We start from the raw sequence: 16,470 nt of genomic DNA on the forward strand, positions 1-16,470 counted from the left end.
ACTTGAGTATATAATCACATAAAGTAACAGCTGCCGCTACACCTGTCATCCCCTGATATTCATAAACCCACAAACAGGCCATTGTCATCTCAGCAGGAGTTTATTCAAGGACAAGCACTGGCAGCATTTCAAACCATAGTGTACAGTGTGTCATTACCTGTTGCATTCATTACAATAAAACCAAAAGAAACTTGTTGGTTTCCTGATAAGTGCCTCCATCCTTCCCAATTCAAAAGCAAAAACACTTTCGTAAATCACTTGCTAAATGTGCCACCGACACCTCAGCGTTTCCAACACACTCTCTCACTCGTACAATCCTTAATGGATACATATTCATGGATGTCAGACACACGGTATTTGCTGGAAAGATAAAGACATGAGTTCTGAGGTAATTTTTTTTGTCATTATAAAATCTTAGGCTCTATTCAAAACCAATGGTTTGGTTCAGCAGTGAGTCCTGTTTATTGTCCACAGTACTGCCCTCGGCCGGCATGTCAGAGTTTGGAGAACTGAATGAGGTTCCTGTTGATTTCAGCGACGTTCCTGCAACCTGAATCAGATAGGTAGATATAAATAGAAAAAAATAGAATGAAAATGAGATTAAATATTGCTGTATTTTTTGGCACAAAATTAAATGGGCATGTTTATACTGATCCCTTTTAGCTGATTTAATGTTAAATCTCAGACATACCTGATAAAGCCATGGACAGACGGAACTCATCGTTTAAGATTTGCAGTACTTCTCTCAGTCCTTCCTCACCCTGGAAGATCACACAGGATATGATTAATATAAAAGACAAAATACAATTTGTAGTCCAACAATCTAGCAATACAATGATTACATTTGTCATTGATTAACTTTTTCAATGACAAAGACAGATAAAGGGCTTTATTTTCATCAATCTTGGTGCAGCACAAATGCAGGTGTACGTTCTGTGCGCTGGGAATGCATGTGGGTGTGGCCAACTTTTTTGGTAATTTAGTTAACACAAATGTAGGTGCATCTGTGGCGAAACGAGGTGCAGTGGTAAAATAAGAAGAATAGATAATTAAAAGGTGTTCACAACTGACTTTAATCAGCTACTCATCATCAATGACCGAGACACTCACTGCAGCGGAGATAGCATATCAGGTTACACATTGGAAATGTGGATAATTTAACCCAAAACTATATGTGCAATTTCATTATTAATTAAATGTCAAAGTAAGCAAATAACTCTCATCCACAATAATGAAATCAGGTGCTGGAACAATGTTGAGAAGTGAGCATAAGTGAATTACGCTGACTCAAGGCTCCCAATGTCATTCATTTATAAACAACACTCAAAGAGCAATGTGCTCCAAACTGATGTTGTGGTGTTAGTAAATTAATTGCATCAGAAATGTCAAGTGGGTTACCCTAACCCTAATGTCAAACTTTACTTTACAAACATGAATTAAATGGCCTGAGCTAAGTAAAAAAATAAACCTCGAAATTGCACTCCACGAGGGAATCTTTGTGGACACGCGCCTTGTTGTACAGCTCTACCCATTTTGGAGCAGTTCATGCTAATCCATGAAAATAGCAATTTGATGCATGAAAAAAGCCCTTTGCACTGTACCGAATGGCAATTAAGCTTGGATCCGTGCTCAGACCAGTTTTGCGCAAGTACAAAAGTAGGGCCCAGAGGCATTAATTTCTGTAAATTATGACGAGGCCCGAACTACAGCTATGTGAATGACTGTGAAAACGGTTAAGGACTCTGGCGCAGTGGAGCCTGTACATGTGTGTTTGAGGCTCAACAGGAGAGGAAACTGTCAAGATCGTCAGATAGTTTTCAGTAATAACATCTCACTGAAAAGAAACACCTTAATATGTTGTTATAATCAGAACACGCAGTATACACACACACACACACACACACACACACACACACACACACACACACACACACACACACACACACACACACACACACAGAGCAGAGTCATCAGTCATACCTTGTACGCAAGGCCCCACACTGCTGGGCGGCCAATGAACACACACTTGGCTCCCAAGGCCAGTGCTTTCAGTACATCACTTCCTGTCCTGATTCCTCCATCCACATAGATCTCGATCCTGCCCTGCACCGTGTCTACGATCTCTGACAGCGCATCAATCTGTTGACAACACAGGTGAAGATATAACCAGGGCAAAATTAATTAAAAAGTAATGACTATCTCTGAGTGTAAGGCACTGCAGGATAAGAAACATTTTGTGATTGTATTCTGTTTAATATCCAGTTCAAAGGGCTTTATTAGTGTGAAAGTTTCACAAACAAACAGTTATCTTTGATATCTATGACTCGGTTTTATCACAATTAAATACTATTTGAGCAACCTTGTAACATTAGAGTAATAGTTTGACATTTAAAAAAAAAAGCTAATTTTCTCTCTCCAAGTTAGAAAAGAAGATTGATTCAGCTCTGAGGGAAGAGTGCTACCTTCACAATCTAACTCCTGACTTTCATTTTACAGCATATATATTTTCTCCTTGTACTAATATCACTTGCACTAATCCTGCTACAACACTTATTAGAAAGGTAGAAATAATGCCACTAATATGCAGTATCGTCATTGCTACTTTGCTTTTTATAAGTTTAATAAGTCTATTTCACTTCCACTTTTTTTTTATTTGGGTGCATTCTGGTGTATTGTACAACTACCTCTTATTGTATTTCCACAACTATGAACATTACCACTACTTTCACTATAATACTAACAGGAAGCATGCTTTTATATAATCCTTAGTATGAAGTAAGTCGTGATGAATGTGGTGAGTTACTACCGAGGCCGGGCCTCCGTCCAGCTGTCTCCCTCCATGGTTTGACACGATTATGCCCTGGACGCTGTGTTCCACGGCCAGCTCGGCGTCCTCCTTGGTCAGGATGCCCTTGATGATAATGGGGAGGCGGGTGATGGACTGCAGCCAATAGACGTCCTTCCAGCTGATGGAGGGGTCCAAGGTATTAGCTGGTATCCCGTACTCCTCTGGGCTTCCAGTCTCCTGCTTATAGTGCATGTGGTACAAGTACAACTGTAAGTGTCCACTTAGTATACAAATATACTGAGCTGGTGGTGTCACTGATAATGCCTGAACTACTGTGGACACTTTGACGCTTCTAGTCGCTTGGTGTTTAGATATACTGTGTATGATGTGTGGCCATATTTCATAGGTCACACAAATAATTTCTGATGCAGAAATTTGTGATAAGTAATTTGTATTTAATTAGTGCCAAGGTAATGAAATGAGTAACAATGAAATCTAAAGTTAACAAGATTAGCCCAGTGTGACGCCACAGCGTGGAATACACCCATCAGTCCTCTACAGGAGATCGTGTCGGTTTCCCTTTTTGCCTTGTCTGGGCGTGAAACGTAGGGTCATTAGGTTTCGTCAACAAAAAAATGATGTGGTTAGGTTTAGGAAAAATAAATCTTGCTTGGTCCAATACTACTTAGGTTAGGAAAAGATTTCTTAAAGCAAATTCCACATCATTTTTTCACTGGCTCAAATCCTGAGTGATGATTCTGGGTTTGATCCTTTCAACCACCACCGACCTAGCTTCTGGCACGGACTATACCATTGTGTATTTCTTGGTATGACCTCTGTCACATGACCTTCATCACATGCCCACTGTCATATGACATCCTTCCACCCGGGTCATACTTGCATGTACATTTCCCCCCCAGGTGAGGCAAGCATGACTCTGACATGGTGTCCTCTAGTGGACAGCGGGTGTATTACAAGTTTTGGTGTGAGACCAGGGGATATACTGTATATCAAGGAAATGTCTGAAAATAATGAACAAGACATTTAAAATTTAACATCTGATGCAACAGTATGAACATAAAATGGTTACCTAATTTAAGAATGCAATATTACATCAGTGAACTGGTGAATCAACCAAACCTTTTTTTTTGTTTGTCGGCTGCTCTTTTCTACCTTTTACCTTTTCAGGCTGGTCTTTGTCTTAACTCAATCTTTTCTGCTATGTTGTTTGATTTTAAAAAGTATGAAGAATATGTTTAATTTTTTTTGACTGTCACCTGGAAAACGCCATCAAAGTTCTTGACCTTGAGGTGTGGCGGCAGCTTGAACTGGTTGCGAATGTCATTGCGACGCTTTCCCGTGTAGGGGACGTCGACGGTGAGGACCAGGGCCTTGTAGCCGAGAGCCTCTACTCGATGCACGATCTGCTCTGACAGCTTCCTGTCCCGGTACACATACAGCTGGAACCAGCGGTAACCATTTGGTGCTGATGCCACGATCTCCTCCACCGAGCAGGTGGAATATGTGCTGGTGATGTAGCAGGTGTTGAGGGCCTCTGTGGCTGTGTGGTGGAAGTTAAGAAATTATTTCAGCGGTCATTGAAGGTGGGATTTACATGTAAATGTGAGGGCTTTAGTGTCAATAAACTACACATTTTCTGATCACCTATGTGCCTTTTAGTGGCATCAACAGAGTCTCCTTTCTATGTATGGCACAGGAGATACCTATCCACTAAGTAAATACATTTTTACTATTGCTGTTTGCTAATTATTGTACTCAATGCCACTAATATATCACTAATATAACTTATCAATTAACTAGGGTAGTTAGGGCTCAGGTAGCCTATGTGATGGTAATTACCACAGGCCTTCATTATAATCAGTAATGTCACTTGCAATTCTGAATTTTTTATGGTTGCCATGAAATGTGTATGTACAGGTATATATTTCACCTTCCCACCTTGTACACTTATGGTTTTGAGTCACAGCCTCCTCTATGTAGGCTATCTGCATTTTTCTTTATTGAAATATTCTAAAACTGCACGTTTTTATCAAAACTACATATATTTTCTACCAATCACCAATACCAATTTAACTTGGTTTCTTTATTCTTAAAAGTTACTGAGGATAGAAGGCATGCTGGGAAATGGGTGGGAAGGAACCCAAGAAAAATATATGCACCAGGGCCAAATGATAATTATGTTACTCTGCAGTGGATAGTCTGCTACACCAGTGAGTGAGAGAGCAAGAGAGACTGATTCATGATGTTTTGCTCAAAAGATATGATACAACACCTCAGTAAAACTCTGATAAGCCTATTTGGATCATAATGTTATTGAGTAGATGCAGACAGAAAATAAGAAAGGATCTGCTGTTGTCAGTTTGACTTTTCCAGAATGGATATATAAAATAAAAATAAGAAAATCATAAAAAAAAACTAAAATCAAGCATAATGCATGCAGATTAAAACTGTAAGCGCCAGGGCCTTTCAGCTGTAATTGTATGTTGTCAGGTGGCTCCACCGAAGTGGATTGCCAATGGTTTTATAAATTAACTGTCATTATGACTCTTTTTTTTTTTTTGCTTTAACAGTAACTATGTAGGCTGCCTATTCAAATAGGCAACCTACCCGTTGAGGGTTAAATTAATTTGAAGGAGGAAATATTGTCTTATGAAAAGCGAATCACAAACAAGATTTTAGTTTGTACAGATTGAAGAAAAGATGTTCCGCATTCATCACCTTACAGCACAAAATTAATGCAATGCTCCCATCTAGTGTTGGCTGTGTATATTACTGTTGGATTAAAACCTAGTAACATACACTTCGACAGAGACACACACACAGTCCTCACCCCGAGCTGTGGCCACCTCTCCTTCATGCCAGGCCAGGCAGTGAAAGGCTGTCGGTGCGATACCAACTGGGAAGCTGATTTCTGTCCCCTGCACTGTGGTCCGTGTGTCGCTCACTGACACGTCCCGCAGGATACGAGGCCTCAGTCGAATCCTGGGTGTGAAGTACAGATGAACATGGAAACTATAACATCACAACTAATAAAATGCAGCAATCTGTTAGGAAGGCATGTTATGACAATCTGAACAAATATAGAAGGTAGGAGAGGGTGACGATCATATTACAGCAGCAATTTTACTATATTGACATGAACAGTACAACTGAGAAGCTGTTTATGGATAAAACAAACAGAACAGACAGGGATGTCTTTGTTTTATCCAGCAAATCTAAGTAAACTTCACTGGGAAGTGAATTATTATTAACTATAAACACACACACACACACACACACACACACACACACACACACACACACACACACACACACACACACACACTTTAAGCATTTTATCTTCTATGAAATTTTCTGCTGGCCGATTTATCAGTCAAGTTCAAGTTGAAAGGATATCTTTTATAGTATGAATCTCATGGCAATATCTCTCATAGTCGACAAGTTGATGTTGTTTTACTATTTTGTTGTGTATATGGCCACAACGCCCGACTTTAGGGCTTTGCTTTAAATTTTACTTAAATTTTTTTTTTAGTTATTGTTAGTTTCCTATGACAGCACATCAATTTGATTCTATTTGAAAAATACCACCGAAAATCTTTCACTTCAAAATGTATAATGTCGTGTACAAAATGTAAAAAGTTTCATTTTCTGCAAAATTTTTTCTCATTTGGATTCAAACTAATCGAACCATGGACTCAAACTAACCTGCTGAGAAACAGAAAAATCTTTCCTGAGGTAATGAGATTCTTTGCTTTGCTGGAAAAGTTCTACATCTTTGAACGTGAATAGACTCTCAGGACACAACCCAGACTGACACCATAACCAAACACATCAGCAAACAAATCCCTAGTAACTGATTTGTTGTAGAAAAAAACATTCAGTAAGTACAGATTCATCAACATAAGAAAAAAAAAAAGTGTCTGTCTTTATGGAGATATTACAACAGCTGAGAGGAATGCATGACGAGACTCAGGAGAAAAAGTCCTGACAAAATAAAAAAAATAAAAATCATGAGCCTGTTTATTGATCCCAGTGCTCATGCAACTTTCCTCAGTCACTACAGGAGGTTGGAGGAACATTGCAGCATTAACACTGGGTAAAGTGGAACAGCCTGTTAGTGATTATACGGCATCACAACAGCACATACTGGGCTGCATATACAGAAATCAATTACAGCAGTCTGAAGTCCACAAAAACAGGCTGTGTCCTCACACAGTCTGCAGCTCACTATTAAAACTATTCTAACAGACAATGTGTGTCCACTTTACTTTATTCAGGATGGCATGATGTGTAATGTGGAGTCCAAAAGGGTTTATACTGCATTTAACTCAACAATAACTGCATGAATGTGGTCGTAACTTCATCAAAAATACTCTCTTTTTTCTGTGTTGTCTCATATATTTAATATGTTAAATATATAAGGCAAATTATGTGCACATGTGATGTTCTTGAACATGTATTTATTTCTCAGTGTACCTTTTGTAAGCCAGCAGATTGTCGTCCCTGGTGCAGCATTCGTCTGCTCCGGCTGCGTAATAATCCCAGGTGGCCTTTGAGAGATGCTCCTTAGCATACTCCTCAAAGTCTGTCAGGCATACCATAGCCATCTCTGCACAGCGACCTCCCTCTCTGTGTGGGAGAAGAGCTCATCAGGTTTCAATGTCATACTTTTACAATTAAATACTTGAAAAATCACAAGGAGATAATCAACAATGTGTATGGTATATCAAGATTACCTTTGTAAAAAATAAGTTTCCCATTTTTTTTCCACAGGGGACACACGTGATCACATGTATGACACGTGTTTACCACTCGTTTTAACATATGATAACATGGAAAAAATATGTATAAAGGTTTTCTCATGACAAACTACATGGATTTCAACACATTACACCATGAAATTGTCCCAAAACCAAGTTTCCCATGGGCAAAATATAGGTTTCACGTGCACAATCACATGATCACATAAAATGTTACATGTGAAGTTCATGTGTTTTTTTTCTGTAAGGGTAAACATTTCACCATATGGACAGACCATAAATAAGAACATGCTGAGTACAAACAAAGACATTTTAGATCCAAAATATCTCCTCATTCAATACAAAACACAGCTGACTTTCTTGAACATGTTTATCAATTTTTCCGCCTTTACCACAACCAGTCAGATCTCATATTTGTACCCGTCCAGTTTCATCTGGAAACAAGAGTTTGTTGCATTTCATGTGAGACAAAGCCAGAGGCAACAACAGCACACACACTGAAGAAAGACTGTGTATGTATGAAGTTACAGCTTCAAGACTTACCACAAGTGACTGATATTTCACAAACAAAATCCCCCCATCTCGCATGACACAGCCTCCATGAAGGACTGAAGTTGCGACATCACTGCTCAAACTGAAACTCCCCTCCTATCAGCAAATGTAGCGCAATCAATCAACAACTCACCAGTTAAGCCACCGCACTTTGACATCTGAGCAAGGAAAATAACGCTTTTACTTTTAGTATTTTTTTTCCCCCTCCTTGCGCCTGTGCCAGTCCTTGTGTCAACAGTGTTGCTTTTGTTTCAATCAGAATCCAACTTTCATGGAGCCACGATGAAAGCCACTGACAGTGGATGTGACCTGGGGGCGAACCCCGCTCTTATTGTGTTTACACAAGCTGGAAATGTGCTGATGGTGACTTCAACTATAGTGAGGACAAGAGGCGTCTGACGCAATGCTCTGTGCTACAGATGGAACATACATTAGTACATATGGGCATACATATTTACACACTGTGTACACACTATCCGACATGGTAGCACATGCATACAGGGACTGTATACAACTCCTCTATTTTACAAATGTTTTTAAAAGCTCGTAAGCAAGTAGCCAAAACGCCAAATAATGCCGTCATCGAGGAATAAATCAAGTTTCTCACAGAACAAAACTGGAGAAATATTGGTTCGTTTCACATCCCTCAATCAGAGAGCACTGACTTCCCCCTGGCCAACAGTCCACTCCTCTATGAAATGGAAATGTGCAACCACAGCAGCCACTACTTACAGTATGTTTGGATGAATTCACGATTGTTGCGATGGAATCGTACCGGTTCAGAGCACGTTTGAGCAATTTGTAACGTCAGTATATTGTGTAACGAATCCCACAGGATTACTGGTACCCGTGAACATTTTGGAATGTAACTAACTACATTTATTAAAGTACTGTGTCGAAAAACTATTTTGAGGGAGGCTACTTCTACTTTACTTGAGTATTTCCATTTTAAGCAACTTTTTACTTCACCACATTTGTCTGACAGATTTAGTTACCAGTTAATTTTGAGATTACAGTTTTTAATACCCTTTACGTACAGTGAAAATCGCGAATGTCCAAATTTGGGGATTTGTAATTAAAATGTTTCTGATAAACTGAAGGATTAAATGTTCTTTTATGGTCTGAAAAAGTCTCCTACTTTTTAAGTGAAATAAACTATTTCAAACGGTACTTGGATTGGCTTGAAAATGTATTGTTTTATGAGCTTGTGGACCTTTTTTTTTTTTTTAACGATACTTGGTTATGGAACAGAAACAATCCAAACACATGATAATCTTATGGGATATGATGCATCACTATAAATGACAGTAACCAACCGTACATGAAGAAGATAAAATAAGAAAAACCTCCAACCACTACAGCACAAAAATGCACATAAATACAACAATATAGTTGAACTGAAAACACAATAGACAACAATAAACCATTGACAGGAAGCACGACTACATAGTTTGTAGGCCTACTTTTACTTTGATACTTAAAAAAGAATGTGTGGATTCACTCCAAATTTGAAAGGGTTTTTCTTTTGTCCCATGCAAGTTTCTTGGCGAAGGTTAAAATACAATAAGTGTATTTAATGCAACTTTCTACGGCATTAAGAACAGGACATATTACATAAATATTATGGCCAGTGAGAGACACCATATTAATTTTTGAAAACAGCAGTGATTCTTTGAAGAATTTTAAATAAAAGTTTATAGCAATGCAAAAAAAAAAAAAATCTGAATTCAATTCCGTGATTGGTCAACTGACAAATGACTAATGACCAACGAATGAAAAAAATGAAAGACAACTATTAAAGAAATGTAAAAACAATATGAAGCCAATTTAAGTCGCTTATAAACCAGCTTAGTTCCAGTTTATTAAATGTGAAAATTTTCTTATTTTCTCTTTCTAATAATGCACTTGGAATATTCTTGAGTTTTGGACTAAAAAAGCTACTCAAGGATTTTTCAGTGAAAGCACATATGTGTATGAAGACTGTTCTCTACATGATGCCTTTAGAATGGAAAATAAAGCTCCACTTCTATATAAATACCTACCTTAACTAGTAAAAGAAGTGGAGAGGATTTCCTGAAGAAGCACCTTATTCTTATTGAATGTTAGCGTAACTAGAAAAACAACAAACATAGCAATGGACCCAATAACAACAAACACAAACTCTTTCATGAACCTCGATTTCACTGAAATATGTTTTAATATGATAGTTAAAAATAGAAGTGTGTAAAAAAGTGTCCACTGTGTTACTGCAGATCTACATCTGTGTTTACTTCTACTAATAATGTTGAAGTGATCATTCTCACCATTAAGAAATATTGACTCATCTTTATCACTTAATAATTAAATCATTTATAATAGTTTTCACAAATGAATAACCAATAAACTTTAAAAAAAAATAAGAAAATATAAATGACTTGGTACCGGTCAAAAACTGAATAAATGCATTTCAAGTAATTACACTGCCTAACACAGATTTGTCCCATACAAACCTGTTGCATGCTAAATCCAAATATTAAAAAAAAAAAAAAAAAAAAAAAAAAAAATACCCATCACCCATCGTTTTCTTGTTCCAGTAAACTCACATGGACATAGAAAAGCAGTGCTAAGGACAGTGAAGCCCCTCAATGTTGGCAGATATTGAGGTGTTTATACATTTTAAAGGCAAGTGTACGTTGTATGTATTTTGTTTATGATGTGATGTAATTTACAGTTTGTCATTTAAAAGCCATGTTTGACTTACTAAAAACAGATAGGAAGGTAATGCACAGTTTATTAATGATGGCTCAGTTCAATTAAGTGTCCCAGTAAGCCATGCCAGTGAACAGGCATGCACAACAGCAGGACCTCAATTAAATGGAATGCAGCCACCGTTAATACACCTGTGCTTCCCACACAGTAACAAGTCAAAATGTCTGCTGTGAACAAGGTCTATAAGGTCCATTAAAAATCATACTTTTTTTTTTTTTTTTTTTTTAAATAACAGGGAAATTAGTAATGCTGTATGTCCAGCCCTATCAAGACTTTACAGAAGTTTTCAGTGTTGACAGACAGTCAGCAGACAGAGAGCAGATGACGGCTTCTGACCTCTGCACAGTTTTACTCACCGATTACAAATGTTCATTCTTTCAGCAGAACTTCTCTTCTGACACTCATAACCTGTGAACAGTCCACAACCAAAACAGAAAGCAGTGGGGTTACTAATGATACTAATTCTGCTGCCACCATCAATAATGATACTGACATAACTGCTACAATACCACAGCTACTGCTGATAGTACTACTAACACTGATGATGTAGTGCCACATCCACCACATTAACTGACTTTATAATTCTGTATTACAATCAGTCATGTCTACTACTACTACTACTACTACTAGTACTGCTATTACTTCTCTCTTTTATACCATCTTTATTCTCTTTAACCACAATTGATAAACATGTTATTCAGTGTCAAATACACTCACCTACATAAAATAATACTACTACCGTGTGTTAATTATTACTGCTTAGAATTACAACAATTACTAATAGTAATACAAGCAATGACACAGTTTTTAGAGTTTTAAGTCACAAATAAGCCCCTTATCAGACTTTAGTTGAGACATGTAAATCTAATTTAACCCTTGTGTTTATATTTGACCCATTGGTAAAGATTTTTGTGTGTGTGTTTGTTTTTTTAATCAAACGATCAATCCTTTATCGTACATCTGGTTTTACGGTCAGCTGGAAAAATCTTTTCATCACTGCTCCTCTCACAATATGCTTTCAACTATGAACACTTGAGGGCAGTGCAATACTGAATGAAAAGCTTCATTCAACATCTGTAGAGCATGAAAACACAAGCAGACTCCCATTTAATGCATGTGCACACAGACTACAGTATACAGCGCGTGAATAGAGTGACTATAAGTTGCACTACACACTAGAAACACTGTACAAACCTCTGCTTCCTGAGTTCAGTTAAAGAACAAGGTGTTTAAAGTAATATTGAAAGTCAAAGTTTCTAATTTAGATGTTAAAAAAAAACTTCAAAATAACAACAACAACAAAATAGGAATGATGCATCTAGTAAATAACATTTACCTATTTATAACTAGCGTAAAATTTTTTGTGTGAAAAAAGAATATATTTTTTCACAGATTTTACCACCAGGCAGCACTGCTATGATTTATCACTCTTTTTACTGGGATCTTCTTTTTTATTTTCTCACTGCAGGTGTCTTTTTTCCCCAGCGTGGTTGTGTGTGTGTGTGTGTGTGTGTGTGTGTGTGTGTGTGTGTGTGATGAATGTGAGCCTCTGTGCTGTGAAAGCTGTCAGTCATTTAGACCTGCTGAATGGCTGCTGGGAGCACATTGTCCAGGTGACTTTCTAGAACACCTGGTGTTTGCTATTTAGTGTGCACATGCTAAACAAGGTGAAGATTTGACCGAGCCTCTGTTATACACTTGTTAATGTTACACATAGCCGGCTCACGCTTTCAGCTGTTAGCCGTGCTGCTCATCACCGGCAGGTCCAAACGAATCCTGACACCTTGCTGCTATCATTTATATACATGGTGGAAAATCAGTGGATGTCTACATGTGGGTAAAAGGTAAACATCTGAAAAAGAAGAAACCAAAAGAGTGCACACACTGTGTATAAATAAATATAGTTATGAAGTGGATAAAATCAGTGTCTTACCTTCACCTGAGCTGTTTGGCAGGCTTTCTGTAGTGTTGGTTCCCCTCTCATGTGACACTGTTGTGTCAGAGGGCAGTCCAGCCCCCCCCACCCCTCCCACACACACCTCCCAGCCATCACAGTGGGATTCTCCGCCCACAGTGGCTCAGCACCAGCTAAGCCTCTCGTCAGCACTCTGGGCCGTGGCCTCTCTCTTTGTGCCAAAAAAAAAAGAAAAAGAAAAAAAAAAGAGCATCAAAAGCTAGCTCAGGTTATTGTTTGTAGGAGCAACAAACACCTCCTGGTTTACTTCCATTTTTCCTTCCTTCCTTCTCCTTTGCTTCATCTTTCCTTCTTTTCTCTTCCACTTGTGCTCCTCATCCTTACTACCTTCCTCTGTCACTTCATCCAATCCTTCCTTTTTCTCTCTTTTTCCTTCCTTTCCTCGTTTACTTCTTTCCCTCTCTCCCCCCTTGTTTCGTTGTCCACCTTCAAATAGTCCCTGCCGCTTTAAATTTTTTTCTTTAATGTCTCTGCTCGTATGCTTTCATTAGTTTTTCTAAGCGAGTCAATCAGTGTCTGACTGTTTTTGTGTGTTTGTCTGTAAGAATATATTTGACCAAAGTTAATTGTTAATCTTCATTGCACAAGTAAACCAGCTTTTATTTTGGCAAGTTATTACCTCCTTTCCTCTAAAGCTGTTGGTAGAAATGCACTCACTGATCACTATATTAAGAAGTCTGGAATTAATAGACTTGATCATCAACTATAAGAGACAAAGGGAAGTCAAAACTCCCCTGTAACGTGTCAAACTTGTCAAGTGGAGTGTAAAGTTGGACAGGTGTTTTAAGTATCTCTACATATAATACACAGATGTCCCAACCTTTGATATCATGAGCTTGTTATGTTTCGGGTCCCCACCCGTAAGTGATGGATCGATGGCAGGATGTGAGAGAAACGGGTATGAATGCCACAGTGTCTCCTCTCGCTCAGGACGAAACAAAACGCCTCGAGAAGTTGTTAAAGCATTTTAAAACACCAGTGGGGGTGCAGTGAAGTTAAATTAGATTCTCCCGCTCTTATTACATTACGGTGCTTGAATTGAATTTACTCTTTGTAAATGGAATATCTTCAGTAACAAAACTTGGCTCCCTGAGAGATGTCTGTCTTTCTGTGTACAAAATGTCTCTGAATTTACTTCTTTTTTTATTTTTTATTTTGGCTTCCACACAAAAGGCTGTGAAGGTGAAGCCAAGGGCTAAATGTGACGAGTCGGACCTCCACGGGGAGATGTGGGTGTTACCTGCACCGAGAGGAGGTGCAAATTGCGTTAATCCACAGCTGGCCTCGATGCCTTATACCACAGAGTCAGATCTGGCTCCGGGGCCATCGTATTGGAGGTACTGGCCGTTCAGCTGAGTGGAAAACCTCTTCCACATGCAGGCTGAGGCTCTGCCCCGAGGCTGCGGCCCAGCACGCCGCGCCACATGTGTGTTGAATTGTCAAGGTGTTATCATGGCCTGGTGAGGCTCGGCGCTCCTCCACCTCTGTCTCTCCCAAGTTTATTGTCAGACTAAATACAACAGTCGGCCGAAAGGGTTGCAAATCCACGCGGCCTTTCATTTGAGTCTGCAGCAAGGCCCAACCTGGGCGTCCATTACGGCTTTAAGCTTTTGCACACATGCCAGACAGGATTTTGAACTGGAAAAAGAGAAAAGAGTCAGAAGAGAAGACATATTTTTGTTGGTGTCCTGCTTTCCTCCAAATGTTCGGACAAGGGAGCAATAAAACAGCACAGAATAATTTTGACAAGACATACAAACAACAAAAGTAACCCATTAAAATGAACTATAAATTTGTGATTATGTGAATAAAAATATTTTATTTTTCTAAAAACAAAAGGCGAAAAAACTATTTGATTAAAAGAACAAAAATGGTGTTATGGAGTGAATTAAAGTTAAAACTGCATTTTTACAATTGTGTCTCTGAAAATGCCAAAATAAACAATTAAACACTTAAAAAATTACACAATTAATTACTGGTGGCTGAGGCTTCATGGTATTGGAATTATTTTTCATGTGTTTGAGTTATTTGAGCTGTTGAAGCTTTCTTTTTGTCATAACTGAGTCAGTTATATAAAGCCATTTTAGTGTTTGTGTGGGAATATTGCTTAAAAAGAAGATTCTTTAAGTCCAGAAAAATGACTGAAGAAATAAATTTGTCACCCTTTCAAACTAAAACCACAGAATAACTAAAAATCCAATTTATTTTGTGTATTATCTTGTAAAATGTTCTTTAAACAAACTAATTTGAATTTGATGTCGGATTCAGTGTTATGTTGGAAGAATTATCAGGAAAATATACATGTACCTCAAATATGAACCGCATTGGTTTTAGTCTTTTCAACTTCTGAGTAAGAACATTTCCACAAGTTTGGGCTCTTTTACATGAAAAATACTTAAAAAAAAAAATAAATAAAAAAAAAAAAATCATCCTTTTGATTCTTTCTTTAATTGGAAGAGTTATCACAGAAGACTTCTCTTTGTATTTCCAGAGTATGGCTGCAGTATCTCAGTTTGTCAGTGGAAAGCATTGCTCAGAGTGCCAACGCGGAGGCAAAGTGGCGAACACATCAGTGGCTGTAAATGTCATGTAGCGGCTGAGTGATGGATGTCCAGAGCATTTGATGTCTGGAAGAGATCTGAGCATAACTCGCAGTCTGCAGTCACGCTAGCTCAGACTCTTATGATTAAATCCATACACACGGGCAGCGGACGATTTGCTCCTCTCTACCGAGGGGCGGTGTGAAAGTATTATTTGTGCTCAGTTTTTCCCCCTAAACGAGGGAGGTGCATGTCATGATTTGTGTGAAGGGTTCAGTGAGCTTGAATCTATGAAAACTCGAATGGGATGGCGGAGAACTCTTCTGCAGGCGTCTTTAAAGCATTAACTTTCACTTAAGCTTCGCTGCACAACAACTCCGCTTCCAACTCTTTGGTTCTTTTTGTTGTCTATTTAAGGTTTACTCTTTTGTGGTAAATGTCAGATTGTTCTCTTTATTTATATTTATGGAGTTTTGTCCAATGAAATTATGTAAATTGGACCTGATGTCTTCAAAAGAAAATGCAAGTTAGAGTTCAAGTCGGTGTTTTCCAGGAGAAGGTTAAACGGGTCGAGGATAAACTAAGATTGAAGGAGGGGATGTGATGAGAGGGGACATTTTAATTATTCAATCTTTCTCCAAAAGGACTTCTAAATAGTTTCCCTTTAACCACAACTAGAGACCCATTGTTGATTTTCTTCTTTTTCTTTCTGAAATGTGATTTATAAAAATAAAAAAAGTTTGACATAAAACTAATTTTTCTACATTTGATATTTGTCATCAGGACTGTTGATGAAGTTCTCACCATGTAAATTTCACTGACAACTGTTTGACTTGTTCGCTGGTGTGCACAAAACTTCATGGCTTCCCTGCCTTAAAGTTGCGATGAAGCAATTTCCAAGATTTGCTTCTCAGTACATTATATACGTGTGAAATGAGTTGCTGAAAACATCTGCAAAGCTTTTAAACTTTGTCGCACTTAAATGTGGAGTTAGACTGTTAAACAGTTTCTCATCTGTCTTCAGCTCAGGTTTTTTTTATAGGCGGGGTTAAAAGCCAGCTTCAGTACGTCACTGAGCTACTCCAC

The 16,470-nt window shown here is 38.3% G+C and overlaps 1 protein-coding gene across 3 annotated transcripts; it reads right to left on the reverse strand.

Annotated features, from left to right (window-relative positions):
* Positions 1-81: 81 nt before the first annotated feature.
* hao2 (hydroxyacid oxidase 2 (long chain)) lies at positions 82-11,244 on the reverse strand. Of its 3 annotated transcripts, none has more exons than XM_069153664.1 (8): positions 11,226-11,244; positions 7,286-7,438; positions 5,640-5,791; positions 4,066-4,349; positions 2,807-3,025; positions 1,981-2,139; positions 692-761; positions 82-550 (listed from the first exon to the last, which is right to left on the reverse strand). In XM_069153664.1, the coding sequence occupies exons 1-8, from the start codon at positions 11,240-11,242 to the stop codon at positions 495-497; spliced, it is 1,110 nt and encodes a 369-aa protein (XP_069009765.1). In that variant the 5' UTR covers positions 11,243-11,244; the 3' UTR covers positions 82-494. The 3 variants fall into 3 exon arrangements, with proteins under 3 accessions (XP_069009765.1, XP_069009764.1, XP_069009766.1); XM_069153663.1 differs by having other exon boundaries at positions 2,807-3,028; XM_069153665.1 differs by lacking the exon at positions 11,226-11,244 and adding an exon at positions 8,113-8,283 and having other exon boundaries at positions 2,807-3,028.
* Between the last annotated feature and the right edge of the window lie 5,226 nt (positions 11,245-16,470).

Source organism: Embiotoca jacksoni, unplaced genomic scaffold (assembly GCF_022577435.1).
Source record: "Embiotoca jacksoni isolate LCO1_2020_lvr unplaced genomic scaffold, fEmbJac1.0.p SCAF_2, whole genome shotgun sequence".
Lineage (NCBI taxonomy): Eukaryota > Metazoa > Chordata > Actinopteri > Embiotocidae > Embiotoca > Embiotoca jacksoni.